We start from the raw sequence: 22,395 nt of genomic DNA on the forward strand, positions 1-22,395 counted from the left end.
CAAATGTGGCGCTGCTGTCGCATCCTGATTCACTCACTGCATGCTCGCTCATGTCACTCCCGTAACCTCCGTCGGCTCTGCATGTTGCAGTGCGTCTTTATTCGTGGAGGCTTCTTTCTGCGTGAAAAATTTTATGCTTGAGCGCACCCTGTTCTGCTTTGTACGTGTTGCGTGTTTTCATCATGCCCAGATGTTGCGTTCTCGGCTGTAGAGTAGCTACAGGAAATGAGAGACACCACATTTCTTTTGTCACTACAAAACTGCGCGAAAAATCGACAAGAAACAGAGAAGGCACACACACAAGCGCAGACTAGCAACTGACAGTTTATTGAAAGAAAACACTTATATACCTAAAGAAAAACATGACGTGAAAGATTGATTTACCAACTCGCCCAGCGTTCAGTACTCTTAAGTAATTTCTTTTGTGCCCACGTTTACCTGAGCAGCGAGAGGTATGAGACCACGCTATTCCTCGTGCGGATAAGAAACTGCCCAGCACCTCACGTGTGTGTGATATACTCTTTCATGAGAAGGACATCCTGAAGACTTTCACTCACGTCATATGGTAAGAAGGTACAAATCGCAAGAGGAAAGTGGGACCTCGTCGAAGGATGCGTTCCACGAATATTCCCGAATTTACCTGCTTACCTTGCCCGCTTACATTTGTTGCGGGGCCCGCGACGAAGAAGCGAAAGCTGCCCGATAGGAGTGGGGTCTTTTCCAGAATACCATCGGCGAAAAAGAATAGACTATCTCCGAGCACTGAGCTCGAAGACAGTGAAATAAGTCCCGACATGCCGTCAACTAGTGGCGTCATTTCGCTTAAAGACACAGAAAACGTTCGTTTGCATGCTGGCGGAAAGTTGTTGAGGATGGCGAGACAAGATGTCTTGTGGTGTTTCTAGGGCTCAAAAAAAAAAAAAAAAGAGCGCTATTTGTGGAGAAATGCGTTTTCGTCGCAGAAGACATAACAGTCACCTTTAGCAGCCGTCACAATCGCTTAGCCAAGTCGCCTGGCAATGCAGATACCATCACCCTATGGGCCGAACTTCTGGAACACATAGAAAAGCTGCAAGTGTGTTCATTTTGTCCTAATGCGTGAATAGGCAGACTCGTGAGTAATGACAACGAAGTGCTCACCGATACCCCAAAGTGTGGTCTCTGCTAGAAGCTTTCGCTGCAGCTGTGTTAAAAGATTTCATTAGAGGAACTCTGTAAGAAGCAGAGGGAAGACATACTCAAGAAAATGGCCGCACGCGTAGCATTTCGACCGTCTAAGTTGCTAAAGAATGTGACTGACATGAAAAAAAAAAAAAGCTGACTACATAACCAGACAAAAGCCACGAGATTGCGCCACATAGTTGTAATTTATTTTCAAGCACAAAAAACACATCCACAAAAAAGGATGCCAGACATTTTAATGGCATTTTTCGCGTCTAAAAATTTATTGCGAACGTACACTAACTAGCAACTAACCGACAACTCGTATGCCATGCTATATATATCAAGCATTGTTTATTGTGGGCAGTTCAGAAAACCATAATTATACTGTATTTGCCTTACACCGCTTAATATTACGCAGTATTAAGTTTCTGCGGCAGCACAACAAATCTCGATAATATACTGTTGGCAAAGCTCTTGCAAAACGGCCGCCACGGCGTCTTGCCACGACGACTTCGCGTTTTCGTCTGCTAGCGTAAGCTTGTTGCGCCGCCAGCGTCACCAAACCGGAAGCTGTCCCGGCGCCGTGTGACGAGGATTCTGACGCGGGGAGTTTTGCAACTTACCTAGTCTAGAAACGTTGGCCCGCAAGTACTAAGACTAGGCAAATGTGTGTACTACCCATCATTCCCATGGTCGACGACTCGCTTGCTGGATTTCGGGCTGACCGATCGCGCGCTTGCGACCTCCGGCGTCAGCGTGGCTCTGGCCGACTGGGCTCGCCCTACGTCACCTCCTGCCGCCGACGACCTTCCACCTCCGACGACAGTGCAGCTCTGACTTACTGGACTTGCTCTACGCCATCCACCGACGCCGAAAGGAGCTCTCGCAGGTGCGCCCCGTCCTCGGACTCCAGTGACCGTGCTCCCATCTTTCCTATCTCTTCTATCCCCTCATTTTGTCGTCTCTCGCTCTGGCTTACCACCTCACGTCTCTTCCTCTCTTCTCCTTCTTCGGCTTTCCTACATCTTTACTCCTATCCTTTTCATCCCTCCTCACCCCCATCCCTCGTGAGCTACTGTGGCGGTGTCGCTCACTGAAGCAGACAATAACGGGGCTCACTTTTCTCTTCTTTTCTCTTTTTAAGAATCACTTCTCTCCCATGGTCGCTGAACGATAGATGGGTGGATGGATGGATGGATGGATATGGCTGTACCCGGACGGTGGCTAGCGCCACCAAGCCGTAATACCTAATGAACCAAAAACTATATTTATTTTTTTTCCTTAAAAAGTGAGTTTGAGGATTCGTACTTTGCAGTGAAGAGTTTAATTTTCACTCGTGCCTTGACTTTAGCCACCAATCAGATAACCTCCTTCTAGTTAAGTCTACCCGCTTAAACTTTATTTTGCCCTCCCGGTCCCTAAACCCCAGTGCTTTGAAAAACTCTGCGTCATCATCCTGAACTATAGGGTGAAGCCCTTTACAGAACATTATCAAGTGTTCGGCAGTTTCTTCTTCCTCTCCACACGCACTGCATACTGTGTCTACCCCTTCGTATTTGGCCCGATATGTCTTGGTTCGCAGTACTCCCGTCCTGGCCTCAAACAGTAGATAACTACCCCGAGTATTATCATAGATCCTTTCCTTGGCAATTTCCTGCTTAAAAGTTCAATAGATCTCTAGTGCGGACTTCTTAATCATGCCCATTCTCCACATGTCAGTCTCCGTTTCCTTCACTTTCTTCTTAACCGATGTTGGTTTGGCCACCTGCTGTTTTCTAAGTATTTACCAGTCAACTTCCTGGTTCGCTTCCTCCATTTTGTATCGACATTCTTCATGTACAAGTAGCTGAAAACCTTCCTAGCTCAACGCTCCTCTCCCATTTCTCTCAATCGCTTCTCAAATTTTATCTTGCTGCTAGCTTCCCTGCCCTCAAATGATGTCCATCCCATATCACCTTGTACTCCCTCATTTGTTGTATTCCCGTGAGCTCCTAAAGCAAGCCTACCTATTCCACGTTGCTTAATTTCTAATCTTGCTTGAACTTCTGATCTCATGCACAAGACCGCATTGCCGAACGTCAGCCCAGGAACCATGACCCCTTTCCATATTCCTCTCACAACATCATACATATTGTAATTCCACAGTGCCCTATTTTTCATCACTGCTGCATTCCTGTTACCTTTAGTCGTCACGTATATTTCGTGTTCCCTCAGATACTCGGTCCCATTGCTTATCCATACGCCCAGATATTTGTATTTATCACGATCTCAGCGCCAGAGTGCCCTCTAGTTAATATTGAGAAACTGTATTGGAAAAAAGCGCCGCGCTCATCACACCTCCCCAATCTAGCCACCCTATCCTAGACTTCCTGTGCCTTCCGGATTATCGGTTGCACGGAGGAAGGAAAGGTAATGAGAGGGCATGCCCAGCCGGCGCAGGGCGTAAAAAATGTGGCGGATATTACGTCACGCGTGGCCATATTCACTAGGCACAATGGCGGCGTTTTGTTATTATTGATGTAGGGCAGTGCGGCACCGTTCAGGCGCTCCAGCGGCGGTGTGTGCGTTTTCATGGGCCTCGCACCTAACCGTGGCGTACTGTAGGTATTCAACAGCATCCATTATTTGTGCCGCATTGTTAGCTACGCGATTTTCCTCGGGTGGTGGTTGTAACCAGGTGTCTGAACTAGAAACCACGGAACGAGCGCGCGTATACGCACTCCGAATTTGCAGCGTCCGTCAAAATTATGCTGAAAAGCCATCATAGAAAATAACGACTGTGCTCAAGAATTTGTTCAATAAATGCGTTGCAGGTTAGTGACAGTTATGCGGTGTTGCTTTTTATGACAACGGACGATGCATTTGCGGTCCGCAGGCCCTTATTGAGACTGTAATCTAATCTTGCTTTTCATGTTCCTTCACAGTTACCGGTTGGCGGTTGGCGCTGAGCTCTGTTCCAGATAAGGAAGACAGAAACAAGCGCCTTCTCTTTATTTCCCTCTAATGGCTAGCCACTTATCCCGGAGACAGCTTCCCTCGCATTTGGCTGGCTTTCCCTGCCGTCCTTGGCGGCTGTGTCGACGCGTGAAGCTTCCCGCGGACATTTTCTCACGCATTCCTTCGGCTAACTTTCCCACCTTTCGCCCTAACGTGATCCTGGTCTGCGTTCTCCGTAGCTACTAGTGCGCGTGAATCACACTGGAGACGTGTTCCCACGCACTTTCTTGTGGTCTTCGCTGCTTTCGTCCGAATGAAATCATGGTCTTTAGGATATCCGTAGGAACTAGTGCATGTCGGACAAAAGAGGGGCGAAAACAAAGAGGTTGGCGCAAACTCAACGGGCTGCCACGCACACAAGCTCCACTGACGCCGACTTTACTGGCATAATTACGGACCTCCGGGTTTATTGCAGGGAAGACATTTTTTTCTTTTTTTATCGTTGTGTCTAGCCCATAGCCTGACCGAAAATTTCATAAAACTTAAAGAGAAGCGCAAAAGGGGAAAAAAGTGACCTGAAAGAAGCTGTACAAATTTCGGTGCCTGGTTCGTCGCGCGGCAATGTCCGAAATATAATCTTTATTTTCACAAAGAACACATTAAATAAAAAAAAAGCTTAACGTGCAACTTGCCGTGTTTATCGTTAACGCCGGCAGTGCAAAAGTACAAAAGCCATACGCAGAGATTTCGTCAACCATACCGCAGCAAGACAGCGTGTTGAAATCCGTTCCGTTAGTTTCGGATAGCACCGACGCACGCGGCGCGCAGGCCACGTGCTTTTTGAGACAGAGAGGGAATCGCTCCTTCTGCTTCGCATTCACATGTAAACAAGAGAGGAGAATTTTCCTAGTCAATATGGCCGACTTCCGGCTTCATCGCAGCTTCACACCTTTCCTTCCTCCGTGGCAGCTTCACAACGAGTGACGTCAGGGCCTCTCCTTACTTTGGAAGCGGCGGTCGTCGGAAATACGGTGGCGGCGCCACTCAAGTAGGGGTGTCTAGGGATGTAAAAATTAAACCCTTCACTGCAAAGTACGAATCCTCAACCTCACTATTTAAAGAAAAAAAGAGAGATAAATCTAGTGGTTAGTTTATTAAGTATTACGGCTAGGTGGCGTTAGCCGCTGCCCGATCTAAAGAATACAGCCACATCCATCCACCCATCCATCTATGTCTTTAAATAGGTTTTTACGTTTTTGGAGCTTATATGCAACAAAAATAACGTAAAAATTTTTAAAAAGGCGTAAATGCAATTATAATTAACCCTAAGTTAGTGACGCCGTCATTCAACGAGCAAGTTTTTAATAAGAGGCATCCTCTGAAATTAGTTGCAAACGCCGAAATGGCCGATATTAAAGGCCAAGTACAAAGACCCTACCCCTACGTAGGCAGCGCTGCCACAGATGACCGGCGTTTCGTGCTCATCCGGCAGGCACGGGAAATCTAGGAGGCGTTGCCACGGGCCTAGTAGTACTTGGTAGGTGTTCTGTGGTACTTGCGCATACCTGGTAGTACTTGCGCACTCGGCATGTATAATGGTGTTATCGAGCCATCCATAGTAAGTTTCCTCATTTCTTTATTACTGATGTAGGTATTGAATGCCATGATGGTGCTGGAAGTTATACATAGCGTGCACGTGCGTCACGCAGCGCCTCTTCGTCACTTCCTAATTGCGCCACGGACATGCCGGGCACCTACAGACTCCGTCGCCTACCGCTGCCGTGTTGTCTCCTCGTGTTTGCGCCCGTTTAGTTTTGCCTCACGATGCACGTTTGAGGGCTGCTAGTGGTGCAAGTTGATTGAGTAGTCTCCGAAGAGGAAGCAGAGCTTCGGGGTGTTTCTTCGCCGAAAGTTATTACCTAAAATTGAGAACGAACATTTTGATTTTCCGAAAAGTACCGGCGTGTTTAGCTGGCGCGGATTAACTAAAAAAACTGCTTGAAGAAACTCGGTGATATTTGCGTCTTCAGGTGTAACTTTATTCCGGGTAAGTGCCGTAGCCAAGCTTCACCTGCCAACAGAGATGGCTTACCAAGATGCTGTACATACAAACTTGTCCGCGACCACTGCGTGCGCAATCGGAGTGTCAGGGAGGCGGTTAAAATCGTGATGGCGAACGCGGAAATTCGGGTATTGCCACGGAGGAAGGAAACTTTTCCTTCCTCCGTGGCAATAACCGAATCGTGGGTTATTTCATTGAAACAAACTGAAAAAGGATGCGAAACAATATTAGTTCACTTTGAAGTATAGCCGATAGGTTCGAGTTGGGGGGTCAGGATTTTGAAAAATTGGTCGATTCCCTAACACGGTAACACATTTTTAGGGACTCAACTTTACATTAGCGTACAAGAATAGTAAAATGCAAGGTAAAAATGGTGTCAAAACATACGCGAACAAAAAAAGTGATGACCGGCATTACCACCACACGAGGTCTCTATCTGCCTCGCATAATATTTTCCTCGGCTGTTTCCACAAATTTCAATCAAAGAGGCCCAACATCAGCACTGTTTAAAACATTTGGGGGGAGGGGGGGGGCTGCTACTTTGGTGGCGTGGGCTGCAGCAATATATTGATATTAATATTATATCTCTTGTAAACTTGCCTAGCTCTGCGCGAATCGTTTTCATTGGGAACTGCTGCGCTTCGCTCATCCACTCTTAAAATTGCGGCTCGAGAGACTTTGGGCTTTCACTTGTTCTTGGGCCACGCAATTTGTAGTGTTTGTAGTGAACGCGAGATAATGGGCCCTCGTAGGTCGTGGCGGGCAGCCGGTGTACGTGGTGGCTGGTATACGTGTCGCACATCTTGATTTTCTGTTCTTGTATCGAGTGAACAAACGAGGCCTTCCTGATCCAATGAGTTCAATAAACTACGACAACAAAAAACCACAATGCTTTTCTTTCAACACCGCACACAGCGACGGATGACAAGCCCCCAACAAATCGCGCTGCAGCACGCGTACTGCCGTAGGTACCCAGGGAGGTAAGTAAGTAAGTGTTCCTATTTCCTTTTGATACAGGGCAGGCGTTTCATGCGACACAGGAATAAAGTTAGTAATAAATAAATAAATAATTGGTCTGTTCGTGCACTAGCCAGGCATCACGATAGTTTCCTGTGTGCACGCACGAACATGATGGATGAATGGATGTGGCTGTACCCTTTAGATCGGGCGGCGGCTAACAACACCTAGCCGTAATACTTAGTGAACTAACCACTAGATATATCTTTTTTTCTTCCCCTCTAAATAGTGAAGTTGAGGACTGGTATTTTGCAGTGAAGGGTTTAATTTGCACTCGTGCCTTGACTAGCCACCAATCAGATAACCTTGTAGTTAATTCTACCCGCTTAAAGTCTATTTTGCCCTCCCTGTTCCTAAACCCCAGTGCTTTGAAAAACTCTATGCCATAATCCTGAACTATAGGGTGAAGCCCTTTACAGAACATTATCAAGTGTTCGGCACTTTCCTCCTCCTCTCCACATGCACTGCATACCGTGTCGACCCCTTCGTATTTGGCCCGATATGTCTCGGTTCGGAATACTCCCGTCCTGGCCTCAAACAGTAAAGAACTACCCCGAGTATTATCGTAGATTCCTTCCTTGGCAATTTCCTGCTTAAAAGTTCGATAGATCTCTAGTGCGGACTTCTTAATCATGCCAATTCTCCACATGTTAGTCTCCGTTCCCTTTACTTTCTTCTTAACCGATTGTTTTTCTTGGTTTGGCCACCTGCTGTTTTCTAAGTATTTACCAGTCAATTTCCTGGTTCGCTTCCTCCATTTTGTATCGACATTCTTCATGTACAAGTAGCTGAAAACCTTCCTAGCCCAACGCTCCTCCCCCATTTCTCTCGATCGCTTCTCGAATTTTATCTTGCTGCTAGCTTCCCTGCCCTCGAATGATGTCCATCCCATATCACCTTGTACTCCCTGATTTGGTGTATTCCCATGAGCTCCTAATGCAAGCCTACCTATTCCACATTGCTTAATTTCTAATCATGCCTTAACTTCTGATCTCATGCACAAGACCGCATTGCCGAACGTCAGACCAGGAACCATGACACCTTTCCATATTCCTCTCACAATATCATACCTATTGTAATTCCACAGTGCCCTATTTTTCATCACTGCTGCATTCCTGTTACCATTCGTCGTCACGTATATTCTGTGTTCCCTTAGGTACTCGGTCCCATTGCTTATCCGTACGCCCAGATATTTGTATTTATCTGTTATCTCTAGCATGACTTCCTGTATTCTAAGCTCACTAACTTTGTTATCATTAAACTCATGACTGCTGCTTTTTCCTTACTGAATCGGAAATCTAACCTATCTCCCTCATTACCGCAGATGTCCCTCAATCTTTGCAAATCTTCCTTGTTGTCGGCCATTAGCACTATATCATCTGTGTACACTAATGCTGGTAGTGCCCGATCAATGAGTTTTCCTTGTTTGACGAAAGAAAGGTTGAAGCCAAATCCACTTCCCTCTAATTTGGCCTCTAATCCTTGTAGGTACATCATGAATAATAAGGGTGACAGGGGACACCCCTGCCTAAGCCCCCGTTTTACCTCTGCAGGCTTGGATACCTGTTTTTCCCACTTTATAACTACCTTGTTACCTTTATAGATATCCTTCAAAAGATTAGTGACTACATGTTCCACGCCTAGTGTGTCCAGTATTCCCCACAATTCCTCTTGAAGCACGCTATCGTACGCTCCCTTGATATCCAGAAATGCTAGCCACAGGGGCCTCTGCTCCTTTTCTGCTATTTCGATGCACTGCGTCAGTGAGAACAGATTGTCTTCCAACCTCCTGTGTTTCCGAAACCCATTCTGCAGTTCCCCCAGCACCCCCTCATCCTCTATCCATGCCTGCAGTCTTTCCTTTATAATCTGCATCGCCAGCCTGTAGACCACTTATGTCACTGATATAGGACGGTAGTTGTTTATGTCAGCTTTGTCCCCCTTTCCTTTATAGATCATGCTCATCCTGCTAAGTTTCCATCCATCGGGAACTTCACCATCGATTATTGTTCTGCTCACTGCCTCTCTCAAAATCTGTTTAGGCTTCGGACCCAATGTCTTTATCAGCATAATTGGAATGCCATCTGGGCCTGTTGATAGACTACTTGGAACCCTCTTTTCAGCCCTTTCCCACTCTCGTGAAAATAGAGCCATTGCACCACTTGATCCATCCTTGTTTATTGTGGTGCATAAGGCACCTCTTTGTTGAAATTTTTCTGCCACCCATGTTCTTGTATATCCAATCGCTTCGTCCCCTTCTAGCCTAGCACCTTGAGCTGCAGCTATAAACATCTGCTGTAGGTTTGTTTCATTTCTTAGGGAGTTTAGATGGTCCCAAAATTTCGCAGCTGCCTTTCTGTCCTTCTTATGTACTTCTGCCAGCCACTGTGCCCCTTTCTTCTAATCGTTTCATTGATCAGAAGGGGTGCTTCCCTTCTACAGCTTAAAGAAATGTCCCATTTTCTTTCAACATTATCTGTCGGTTCACCCCGCTGCTTAGCATGTCTGTGTTCCCTAGAGGCTTCCTGACGTTTTGCTATGGCTCTCTTAACTTCCTCATTCCACCAGTTCTTGGGCTTGTGTCTTCTTTTCTGGGGTGACTTGTCACGTGCCTTAGCAAGCTCTAGCCCAAAAAGTCTAATTAGATTTGTGCATGTACACACTGCTTTATTATCCTCAGTTATTATTTTCTCAATTGGTTTAGTAGCAATTTCTATTTGCCTTTCTAAATGAAAATTTTCCTGTAGTTGCTCATCTTGGCTCCTTCCCACTTTTGCTACTCTTCCAAATTTTAGCTTAATACGTTTGTGATCACTACCCACACTTTGGAGGCACCTTCATCTATGTGCATTCCCCTGAGCTTATCATGCATCCTATGTGACATCAGTGCGTAATCTATCATTGACTGCAGCCTTCCTACCTCCCATGATATTGCCCCTTCACACTTTTCGGTACCGTTGCAAATTATCAAATCAAGCCTTTCACACATATCCATGATCATTTTGCCTGTCGGGTCGGTAAACCCATCTATATCTTCTATGTGCGCATTCATATCTCCTGTTATAATTATCTCGCACTCTCCTCCTAACTCTTGAATGTCTTTTGATATACACTCTACCATTGCCTGGTTTTCCTCTCTGGCCTTTGCTCCCGTTCACAAGTACACCAAACCAAGGAGTGTCATCTGCCCAGCTACTTTCCCTCTTAACCATAAATGTTCCATGCATCCCTGCTTGACTCTTTGCCAACCCATGCTCTTATGTATAAATCCACCGATTCCACCCCCCCTTTTTGCTGCCTTGTGTTCTATTGCAATATTCCCATACGTAGTCCGGATTGCAGGGTGGTTGCTCCAGGTCCCGAAGATGTGTCTCCACAACCCCGTATACCATCAGCTCCTCCTGCCTCAACTGCTCTTCTATCTCTTCCCACTTTAACCTATTCCTGCCACCCTACATGTTAATATAGCCTACGTCTGACTTAACTCGGCCCTTGTGTTTATGTCGGTTTCTTCTCCCACGGACTCCGTGTGGCGTGGATATTTTTGCCTCTCTAGAACTGTCTTTGGCTACATTGTTGGCCCCAGGGTTCCGGGTCCCCCTAAAAAAGCTGTGGCTTGACAACCCATTCTATTACCGATCCTCCTGCCCGTTGCACCACTGTAGTGAGTGCCATCCTGTGCAAAGGGGCGAGTTCCGGGCTCGTACACGTCTCGGTTAACTTTCATTACGCTGTATCCGAGTTGTTGGCTCAAACTCTTGATCACACAATTGGCCTTCGGTACCCTCCTTTCAATCCCACGAGGCTGCCCCCAGACCTCTGGGACTGTGCATATGGTCACATATGCCCAGCGGCTTTTCGAAGCTTACACATCCCAACCTATAACTTTCTCTGAAGGTTCTTATCCTGGCCCTTCAACACATCATTGACCCCAGCATGAATAATGACTAGATTTTCGCCCTCCATGCTGTTTTCTACAACCTCCTGAGCTTTGGCCAGTGCATCCACCATGCACTTCCCTGACTGTGCCTCCACCCTGACTCTCCAATCTTCCTTCACTGTCTTGAAGACGCCATCCCTAACCCTGGCCACGTTAGAGTCCCCCACCATTAGGACCCTTCTACGCTCCAATCGCTGTCTTCCTGTTTGTGATGGCGCCCCTGTTTGCTTCACCTGTTTCTCTCTCTGCCGTCTGTCATGTGTTTCTGCCCTGCTAGAAGACTGCCGCGCCACCGAGCTGTATGTTCTTGGAGCCTCCGTGTTGTGGCTAGATACTGCGGCCCCTTGACCTCCCTTTTCGCCTGTTCCTCCCCGCCTGTCGCCTTCTCCGTTACGCACGCCTTTTGTCTCGCACCGTTCAGGGCAGGGGCAAATTGCCATTAGCTCCTTTACCCGCTGCTCGAGCTCGGTCCGCCCTTCGCATTCTTTTCGAAGGTCACCCTTCATTTGCTCTAATAGGCTGGTGGTAGCCTCCTCCCTCTCACGTGACGCTCCGAGCTGTTTTTGGAGTTCTATCCTCTGCTCCCGTTCCGCCCTAAGCTCCCCCCGAAGCCCCTTGATGCTAGCCTCCATGCGCTGCACGGTCGCCTTCAGTGCCTCGCACAGCCTTCACAAGAAGCTCGGCTTCTGGGCGTCGGCCAAACTCGAGAATTCTGTCTCGTCCAAGTAGCACCAGCGCTTGCATTCTTCTCACTGCACCAGCTCACTCTCGCCCGTGGTTTTCCTAGCCTTCTTAGCCATCGCCCCCCCCCCCCCCCACCCTCCCGTCCATCGGACCAACGTTGCCCGTGTCCCACACCTACAGTACTCGCAACGCAAGTTATTGATTAGGAGAAAAAAAATAATAGTGGTGTTCACAAACACAAAGAAATAAAGGAAAACTTATCTCTTGTTGCGCGCTGCTCCTGCACCAACGGACCTGCTCGACCTTGCAGAACCTGCAAACCTCCCCCACACGACCTGCAACTCATGCACCCACACGAGCGCCCAACTGTTTGGTGAAAGTCGAGCCAAGCCAAGACAAGCCGTGTTTCGCGCCTGCACCATTCACTTGGTTTAAGCCTGGATGTTTACGTGTTGGATCACTTTAGTTTGCCCCGACTTATCGAAACCGGCCGATGGTCAGCCGGTGCGCGGGGTTGAAGAAGAGTAGGGTGTGTGGGGCGTTTCCCTGGCCGGTGTGTTTTCGGCCCCTCTGTTAAGCCGGTCCCAGCGTAGCAGGAGAGTCTTCGTGGAATTTACCCGGTTGAAATGGGTTTTATCTGTTTGGCCCGACAGTCCCAAAAGTTCCGGCAGACTTGGCGAGGTGCGGGGCACATTGTGCAGATGCGGGCAAGCCTGTAGAACATGGGTGATTGTTTCTTCGGCTGCTCCACACAGGTGGCACGTCGGGTCGGAGTCGAGAAAAGAGTTCATGGCGTCGTTGTTGAGTCGCCATAGAACCTGTGCGAGCTTGGAACAGTAGTGCACTCGATTTGTCTCCTCTGTAATGAGGTTCGGTGCCGGTACCAATTTATGTGATGCGTAACACGATAGGCTGCGTCTCTTGGTGACCGCTTTATGCCTGTTGTCCGTGCTGATCTGGGTGATCCAATCGCTCACTTCCTGGTGCCATTCACTTTCTGTTTTGGTTTGTTGGAGCCTTGGGTTTGAGCCGAATTTCAATTCTAATGTTGCAAGTTGTTGCATCCAGAGAGTTCTAATGGCTTTGTATTGCAGGTGCAGGTATATTCCTCTGCTGAAATAGGTTTTTGGCAGGAATTTCAGTCTAACCATGTATTGGAATTTCGACCTTGCCTCTCGAATTTCAAAAGGTGGCCACCCCATTTCACCTGTTATGGCAGCATTTGGTGTACAGAAATTTCCCCCCAGCAACCACCATACCAGTTCGTTTTGATGTCTGTTTAAGCACTTCAAGGTTTCCGTTGGATATATGATTGCGTCTATAGCATGCAGTTGTTGCTGGCACAGTGAGCGTTTTCCACAAAACTCGACCAACCGAGTATGGGTTGTATGAGTGTCGGGAAAGATGCCGCATCCTGCCTTTTGGGCAGTTCGATTTCTTTGTAACCAATGTGGAATGTTGTTGCAAGTAATCTTTTTTGTCCGATATTTCAATTCCGAGGTATCTATAAGTTGTCCTCTTCTTTATACGGTTTCCTTGCAGTGTGAATGTCACTTCATCAGAGTCTGAGTTCAGGACCATCCATTGAGTCTTTTCGGTATTGCGATTTTCGGTGTTGAACTTGAGGGGGTCCTCGGTCGCAATTCGTGAGCAGATATTTAAGGAGTCCTGTTGGTATGTTGCCGACTCAGCCAGAAGTACAATGTTATCGGCAAATGCCAAACATGAGATTTTTGTGTATTCCTCTCAATGATCTGTTGTTATTGTCGATAGTCTCAGTACAGGTCCCTTTTCATTAAGTGTTTCCAAAAGGTTATTTATATATATATTAAATAGGGTTAATGATAATGGGCATCCCTGCTTTAGACTCGCTTTTAAGGTCACTTTTTGGGATTCGTGGCCATGTAATTCATAGATTGCAGTGCAGTCCTCGTAGAGTGCCTTCAGCAGTTCTGTAAATTCTTTATCCAGAGGCACTTCATCAAGCTTTTGTCATAGTTTCGCATGTGAGACCGAATTGTAGGCTTTTTCAGGTCTAGGAAGGCGAGGTAGAGTTGTGACTTTTTTTCGCGTTTCATTTCTATCACTTGAGTGAGAGTGAAAATATGGTCATTTGTGCGTCACCAGGGCCGAAAGCCATTTTGTGATTCACAGAGTATGTTGCTTTTTTCGCTATAGGTTTGTATTCTGCAATTTAAAATTGTGCTGAAGAGTTTCAAGACGTTGCTGAGCACTGCTATTGGGTGATAGACATTGATGTCATTTTCTGCTTTTCTTTTGCCTTTGTGGGTGAGTTGTATACGAGCTTTTTTCCATGTTTCTGGTATGTCATAGGTTTCGAGAATGTTGTTGAAGCAGTTGAGTAGCATTTCTCGGGAATTTGTACGTAGAGCTTTCAGAAATTCATTTGGAATATCTTCGACGCCAGATGCTTTCTGGTTTTATATGGCACCGATGCGTCTTTTTAGTTCTCCTTTTGAGATTTTCCTGTTTAAAGTTCCGGCTTTTTGCTGTTCTGTAGATCGGCCTTCTGTTGTGTTATTTGTGAGCCGGTGCACTGGCATGTCGTAAGCTGCTTGTACAGATCTAAAATGCTGCATCATGTATTGTTCTATTTTTTCTTTTGCGTGGGTACTGGTTCCATCCCATGTTTGGAGAGAGACAATATTGGGTTGGGCCTTCTTTGGTTCCATGTTCTGAATATATGTCCAGAACTTCTGGCTGTAATGTTGACGTTCTTTTCTTATTGGGTCTTCTTGTTGCTTGAATACTCTGTCTATCTTTTGCGCAACCATAATCTCGACTTTTTCTTTTTGGGCCAGGTATTTTTTCCAGATGGCATCTTTTAGGATAATGTTCTTATCTGATGTGTGTCGATGTTGTCTGGAGAGTTTTTTTCGTTCTTGTATCTCGTTTTAGTTCTTTGTCGAACCATAGTGTCATCCGTGTTCTGTTTTTTCCACTTGTTTTCCCGTTGGTGTTATTTGCCATTTCCAGACATTTTTCAATGAATTCTTTATATGTGAGGGTGTCCTCCATGGCCTCATCCAACTTTCCTGCGAAGGTTTCAAGACGTTCGTTGTCTCTCACTCTCCAGTGTGGTTTGGTCTGCTCAGTTGAATTGTTTGTATGGGCTTGTTTTTGTTTTAGGGTTACTGTAATAACCTGTAATAAATAGGTACCAGGCCATGGCGGGAGAGAGCGACAATGGCGGAAGTGACATCACATGAACCAACGTTACTTGAACCAGGTCAGTTTCGCAGCTCCCCGCGCGCGCCGGCACGAGCGGCTGACGCGTGAACTAATGGCGCTGCTGTTCCGTCTTGCTTCACATACCACGCCGCGCGTCGCGACGCGCGTGTTGCCGCTTAGACACGACAACACGTTTTCGGCGCTCGGTTGCTTCTTCGCGCCATTATTTAGTGAACTGTCGTTCCTTACGAAAGAGTTCTAACATGTGACAAGAGCGCCAATAAGCAATGCCTTATTGTTGTGCCCCGGGCCGCAAAAGCGGCTACGGAAATGACATTTATTATCATTTCTTTGAGCCACACTGGGATCGCGATGAGTTTAAAAAAAGCCACCCGCATGTTCCTGCGGAAAGAAGCCGAGTAAATGCGCCGCAGAGTGAGGGGGGGGGGGGTATCGCGTGTATGTTGCGTAATTGGGTATTGTTATTTCATCTTATTTACGGAATGATGAAGACGCGCGTCCTTCAAGGAGTGTTTGGAGGCTGATGTTGGGTTGTGCCCCACTACTGGTTGAAGGTACTGTTGCTTCCAGCGCATCTACTCGAGTCAAGCAAAGCGTAGCCAAAAATTTTTTTTGGGGGGGAATCGGGAGTGGGGCACCTGCTTCATTTCGGGCAAGGCACCCCCTTGAAATGGTCATTTGTTATTCTCTATGCTATCGCGAAAAAATTTCCGGGGGGGGGGGGGGGGGGGGGCATGGGCCCGGTGGCCCGGTGTACTACCTCCTGGCTATGTCTGGCATGAACACAAACTGCACTCTGTGTAACGAACCGGAAACGGTTGGACATGCTGTGAGTGAGTGCTGGGATCCGATATTCTTTTGGGATGTGGTACAAAAGACCCTGAAGAAATATCTGCCGATAACACCTCATGGCATACGTTATATTTCAATACAGAATGAGGGTGGTGTTCCATATAATATGATGCGATTACTGGGCCTTTACAGTCTCTGGATAAAATGCATGGCCGTGAGCCACGTGGATCCTAAAGCAAAATCGGCACGGGAAACTTCATTGAATGTGTAATATGTGCGCAAGATAGATCGAACGTTTATATAAACTCAAAATCGTATGCAGGTGTTTGATGAATTAGTGAAAATGAACCGTTCTTAACCGTCGAAGTGGTGCGAGTAGACCAATATGGTTTTTATGAATATCTATTTATTTATTTCTCAATAAAAAGGTTCTTAAAAGCACACGCGTGCCTGTGTAGTAGAACTCCCGCTCTCCCCGCAAACTGCCAGGGTTCGACCCCCACTCAGACCCAGAACTTTTTATATTTGCATCTTGCTCAATTTTCCAGTCGCACCCAAGATGATTATTCTTCGCTCACAACCAACGAAATCGACGCCGACGCGAGAATTTCTGCAAAACGAACTCTTTAATGCCGTCGCGTTAAATATGGGCACAGATGCTGTGCCCCAAGGATGGGCGGGTGACTCACAAGTCCGCTATATGTGAGTGACATTTTTTTGAGGCGGACGATAATGTCAAATATCATAAGTACATTATAAATGGGAAATTAAATACTTCCACCTCGAGGAAAATGGGCGCTAGTACCAAACACATTACCTCACCTTTTTCCCGGTCTGCCAGAGTGCATATCGAAGGCACATGTGACGACAAGAACAAGGAGGTCACACACACACACACTTACACACACACACACTCACTCTCTCTCTCTCTCTCTCTGGTGGGTAGGTTTTTTTATGGTAGTGCACTCTAGTTGAGGTCTGTCCACACTTCGTCGTACAGGCAGAGTAATTAATATTTGTAGTTCCCGGAAGGTGTTCATGAAGACATCGTTCAAAAGAGTTCAGTTCACGTGCTGTTGTCTTAGTCTTCAGGGGGGGGGGGGGCTTTCGGTAAGCAAAGATGGGGGTGCAGTGACCAACAATTGGCCCCTCTATAAGGGAACCCTGCGCCGCGCCGGTGTGCACGCTTTACAAGTGAAATGAGGTCGCAGAATCCATATTTTGAATTTTTTTATTTGCACATTTTACCCCTCTTGAGCTTACCCCAAGGGCTTCTAAGTCTCTAAAGGGAGGCTGGTTTCGCAAATTGTGAACGCCTCTGTGCTAAAAAAAAAATTCTCTCCTCTCGTCAGGAATGAAGAGGCACTTGTCGAAGATACTGCTCAACTGGCCCGGCAGAAAAACCTTTGGCCCATACTGCTTTATGCCAGTGTTCTTCATCTTTGGTGCTGCACTTGAGTTGGCAATGATAAAGTGGACTCCTGGTGGAAAAACCAACTTCTGTGAGAAAGTACTTTTTTTGCTTGTTGATTGCAAGGTGCAAGGTGTGGTTACATGAGGTGTTTGAATGAGGTCAGTCAGGTGGTTAGGCTCAACTGGACAGTTGCTGCCTCGATTGCAGTAAAATAAATTATATGAACTATCGTAAGCACGTAGAGGTAGTAGCTTCAGAGAAGGTTGGCTTGTGGATGCTAGGCAGACTCCCTCCCACGTTTTCCTTCTTTCCATGGGCATAAGGATCAAAAGAAATGCTGCACTGGAAGCTCTTCCAACTTTGCGGCAGCACGAGTGAAGCCAGCGTTTAGATTAAGAGCATAGCCTTCTCAAGTGATGCCTGATTAAGTGTATGTGTTCTGTTAACGTAGGTGCTAGGATAATTGTAAAATGAAAGGTCGCTGTTCCCGAGGAAAGTGTTCTTCCGATGGTTGCATGATTTAAAGGAAAACTCGGTGGGCTTGTGGTGAGCAGTTGCTGCCCTGAGAAAGACTAGTTCTTGTGTCAAATAGTATGCTCCATTCTATGTTGCGATATTTGTCACAGCAAGTACTGTAGTTATGTGGGCATTGTTCGTCACGGCAAGTTATGTTGGCAGCCCCACAAACTTTATTTTATTTTATTTTCCTCAAGGGTTTCTTGCAGAAGGGACATTACATGAGAGGTGGGCACACAAGACATGGGTAAAGGCAAAGTCGTATGTGCAACAAAACTAAAAACAGAAATTTTAGGACATAGCTGAAGCGACAGAAACAAAAAAAAAAAAAAGAGAACAGGGGGGGAGGGGTAACAGGTACATTTGTTTGTGGACACTAGATAAAAACATTTTACAGTGACAAAGGTACCACTTATAAGGTACAAAACATTGCCAAGTACACAAAATATACATACACGCCATACTAGGAAGATGACACTAGAAACCATTACACAAGAATTAGTATGGCAAGTCACACGAAAAAAAAAAAAAAAACTTATTACGGTTCAGTGATGGTTGACAGGGAATTTTTAAAGGCTTCTGCATTCTGAATGCTAACAATGGTATACGGTAGGGCGTTCCATTCCTTAGCTGTCTGAATGAAGAAGGATTTGGCAAATGTGGTAATTTTGGTACGAGGGTAATGCACTTGCATAGTGTTGCAACAATGATCAGAGAAATAGGGGCGTTGGGTGACGTAAATGCTGGATGGGGATGCATGATAGAATTTGTGGAATAATACAAGCTGTGCAGTTTTTTCGGCGTTGACTAAGAGGAATGAATGCGGCACGTTTCTTTAAGGCTGTTACACTGGTGAACGATGAGTAATCCGAAAAGGCGAATCTGGCAGCGCGGTTTTGGATGGCTTCTAGGTTTTGGATGAGATAATGCTGGTGTGGGTCCCAAATTGCTACGGCATACTCTAATTTGGGGCGTATTATTGTGGTGAAACCTAATATTTTTAAGTAGCGGGGAGCAAACTTCGGGGTTCTTTGGATATAACCTAAAGATCTACTAGCTGTTCAAATTACATCATTGATGTGGAGGGTCCATGATAGGTCACTTGAGATATGTATTCCAAGGTATTTATACGAGCTAGTCGGTTGTAGAAAACTGTTATGTAGGGCATAGTTGTACTTTAACGGATTAGTATGCCTGTGAAAAGACACTGATCTACATTTAGAAATGTTTAAACTCATTTGCCACTTGTGGCACCAATTTTGAACGGCTGTTAGGTCTGCTTGTAAAGCTATTTGATCTTCATGACTAGCGATTGTTGTGTAAACCTTCAAGATATGATCATTTGGGCATGAGAAGAGCTCACTACTTGCATAGCCACATGCCGTATTCTCCTGCATATAATGGTCATCTTGATAACTGCCTCATGTTTGGTTTTCAACACAGCTACATCTTTAAGCTTGACCTACAACAAACATACTTGATCTAAAGAACAGCTTAGTCTCAATTCATTTTAAACTTGTTATTTTTGTGAAAGTGCTCTCTCCAGAAATTGTTCATTTAAATTTTCAGGCGGGCCACTCTTGCCCATACTACGGGTCATTTGTACTTGACCTAAAAAAAAAAAATAATGGTAGTGCACGGTGGTTGCATTCAACCTTATTACTTGTTTAGTTAAAAACACAGTTTGTGATATGTATACTACATGCCAAACTTTTGTGCCATGATGTCATTGCTCAAGACATTTCTTCTCAAGGGCTCACTCCTTGCTTGTGTGTTACATTTCAGATGTGACATTTAAGAGGAGACTAGCCAAGAACATAGTCTCTCATCAGTCAAGTCAGTGATTCCGGTAAGGGCTCCCAATCTCTTTGAGAGCACACCAAGGCTTGCTTATTATGACACGTGCCATGCCTCATTTTTGTGCACTGTAGGTCAAAGTGAAGTTTTACATATGTGAACAATAAGACTAAGTTAAAGAGGCACTAAAAAAGAGAGGGATTTTTCTCATATACTATACCACAATTGCAACTGTTCCAACAAGAATGTGCTTGGTATGTGAGAAAATGCATAAAAAGGCAATTCTGGTGGAGCCTTCAAGTCCCTGCACCAACTCTCTTTGATGTCATAGATTTTGATGGTGTCTGCTAGGGCCCACACAGTTCTTAAATATGAAGCATGTTGTCTTTTCAGGTGGGCCAAAGGCTTGATGTACCAAGTTTCAGAAAATTTCATCGACTCGTTGCGACCAAAATACTGAAAGAAAAGAAATACTTGAGATAGTTCATGTTCATGTCCCAAAGTTTGTCGGGAAATTTCAGAAATGAATCTGTTACCTTCATTTTTTATTCTCTTAGTAAACCTATGATAGCAAAATTTTAGACAGCAAAGTTTTTCAAGAACAATGTATTCGTCTAAATTGAACCATTGCATTACTTTAGGGTCATTTAAAAATGTACACTATATTTGATGGATGGTAACCTAATAGCTGGTAGATTGCAAACGAAACTAATGCACAACAACTTTGGAAGGGAACAGCGCTTCGAGGTAGATAGCAGTACACTTGAGGTTGTTAAAGAGTACGTCTACTTCGGACAGGTAGTAATTGCGGAGTGGAACCACAAAATTGAAGTAACTAGAAGAATAAGAATGGTGTGGAGTACATTCGGCAAGCATTCTCAAATCATGATTGGTAGATTGCAATTATAACTCAAAAGGAAGGTATTTATAAGCTGCATCTTGCCGGTACTTACCTGCTGAGCAGAAACCTGTAGGCTTACAAGGAGGGTTCAGCTTGAATTGAAGACGACGCAGTGAGCGATGGAAAGGAAAATAATAGGTGTAACCTTAAGAGACAAGAAGAGAGCAGAGTGGGTCAGAGAACAAACCGAGGCTAAGGATGTCATAGTTGAAATCAAGAAGAGGAAGTGGACATGGGCCGGGCATGTAGCGCATAGGCAGGATAACCGCTGGTCTTTAAGGGGGCAGACTGCTCTTACACATTTTTTATTTATTTCTTCAGTGATCTTGATCAAACTGCACACAATTATGCAGTTTTTTCTGCTGATTACAAATGTTTAATTAGTTTTGCTGTAACTCATCTTATTCCTGAGATAACTTAAGTTCACCCCCCATTGTTTAAGGCCGACATAGAAAAAAAGTGTTTAATAAAAAGTGATATTTAAAATATCCTAACATAGACTAATGACTTTAGATTGAAATAATGCAAGAGCTTCCTGTTTTTAAGCCTTTCTTATTATTGTACAGTAAAATGAATGATCCATTTTCAAAAGCAGTTGGAATTGTGTTAAAATTTTGATGAGTAATTAGTTAAAAAGGTTTGTTCTCAAATCTGCTGGCATACTTGCACCCTACACACATACAGGTTTCCATTGCTAAAAGAATTATTGTTGTACCTGCCCTAGCTGCAGAAATATTGAGGCCTCAAAATTGAACTGTTGTAAATTTAGTTTTTTGAGAAAAATGAAAAAAAAAACTGAAAACACACAGCTTCTTCAAAAAGCAACAATCATGGTGCGCATGTTTTGTAATCCTCATAAACGTGCTCATGAATTCGTAGCAGAGCTTCTAACACAGGTGCCGGCAAATTATAAAGAGGCCTCGAAGTTGGTTCTCTATTTTTTTGCAGGTTCTGCATGTTAACAGCACCAAGAATCTGGACGGTTAGAATGACATTACAAAAAAATTACCACTTCCTGGTGTGTAAAAATTAGCAGAGAGATAGCAAAATACTTGCAGATACCGAATATATCAATTTTAAAAAATGATTTTTTTTTTGTCACTTTTTGGTCCCAAAGAGCAGTCTGCCTTCTTAAGGATAACTGACTGGATTCCCAGAGAAGGCGAGCGTGTTAAGGGGAGACAGAAAGTTAGGTGGGCAGATGAGATTAAGAAGTTTGCGGGTATAAATTGGCAGCAGCAAGCACAGGACCAGGTTAACTGATGGAACATGGGAGAGGCCTTTGTCCTACAGTGGACGTAGTCAGGCTGATGATGATGATGATAATATAAATGGTGAATTGTATGCGGCAGATTGGTCAGAGTGCTTTGCAGACTTCCGGTGACTGGTTATTGGATGCTCTTTGCAGTTACGGGGTTCCACAATGCCATATGGACATCCCTGGCCTGCGTTTTTACGCTTTTGTGGAGCAGCAATGCTGTCCATGTTTGCTGGAGCGCAGTGTGTTCACCAATATTACAAGCCCCTCTCTGTAAGTGGCCATAAGGAAATAATCTATGAACACTATTTCTTTTACTACTGCTGTTGAAATATAGCAATGATGATTTATTTGTGAATGTTTGTGCAAGTAATTGTTTGACGGGTGCTATTTTAGTGAAAGTTACGAATTTAATTGTTGCCAGATTATTGCTGCAATCCTTGAGTGCCAGGGACTGTCACCCAATACTCCTCGAAAAAATGGGCAACCAGTGGTAGGTTCCTTTGTGCTCCAGCTAACAGCAGTTGTGGCCAAAGTTGACATAATTTGAAGAAAAAACTGTTAACTCGTAACTTTGCATGCATTACAATATGACCGCTTAAGTTAAAATAAGCACAGTTTGGTTTCAAGGGAGCAATTATTGACAAGCATTAAAAGCAAAAGTACAGAATGAATAGAAACACTGGATGTCCTTTCATGC

General features: G+C 45.1%; 1 protein-coding gene across 5 annotated transcripts; it reads left to right on the top strand.

Moving 5' to 3' along the window:
- The first annotated feature begins 1,867 nt into the window (after positions 1-1,867).
- Positions 1,868-21,944, top strand: sloth1 (sloth 1). 5 transcript variants are annotated; one of them, XM_075872965.1, is made up of 5 exons: positions 5,651-5,719; positions 14,983-15,054; positions 17,162-17,311; positions 19,525-19,588; positions 21,846-21,944. In XM_075872965.1, exons 2-4 carry the CDS (start codon positions 15,012-15,014, stop codon positions 19,581-19,583), a joined length of 252 nt encoding a protein of 83 aa, XP_075729080.1. In that variant the 5' UTR covers positions 5,651-5,719; positions 14,983-15,011; the 3' UTR covers positions 19,584-19,588; positions 21,846-21,944. The 5 variants fall into 5 exon arrangements, with proteins under 5 accessions (XP_075729084.1, XP_075729082.1, XP_075729081.1 ...); XM_075872969.1 differs by lacking the exons at positions 5,651-5,719; positions 14,983-15,054 and adding an exon at positions 1,868-2,053; XM_075872967.1 differs by lacking the exons at positions 5,651-5,719; positions 14,983-15,054 and adding an exon at positions 5,488-5,638.
- Positions 21,945-22,395: the final 451 nt, after the last annotated feature.

This window comes from Rhipicephalus microplus, chromosome 9 (assembly GCF_043290135.1).
Source record: "Rhipicephalus microplus isolate Deutch F79 chromosome 9, USDA_Rmic, whole genome shotgun sequence".
NCBI lineage: Eukaryota > Metazoa > Arthropoda > Arachnida > Ixodida > Ixodidae > Rhipicephalus > Rhipicephalus microplus.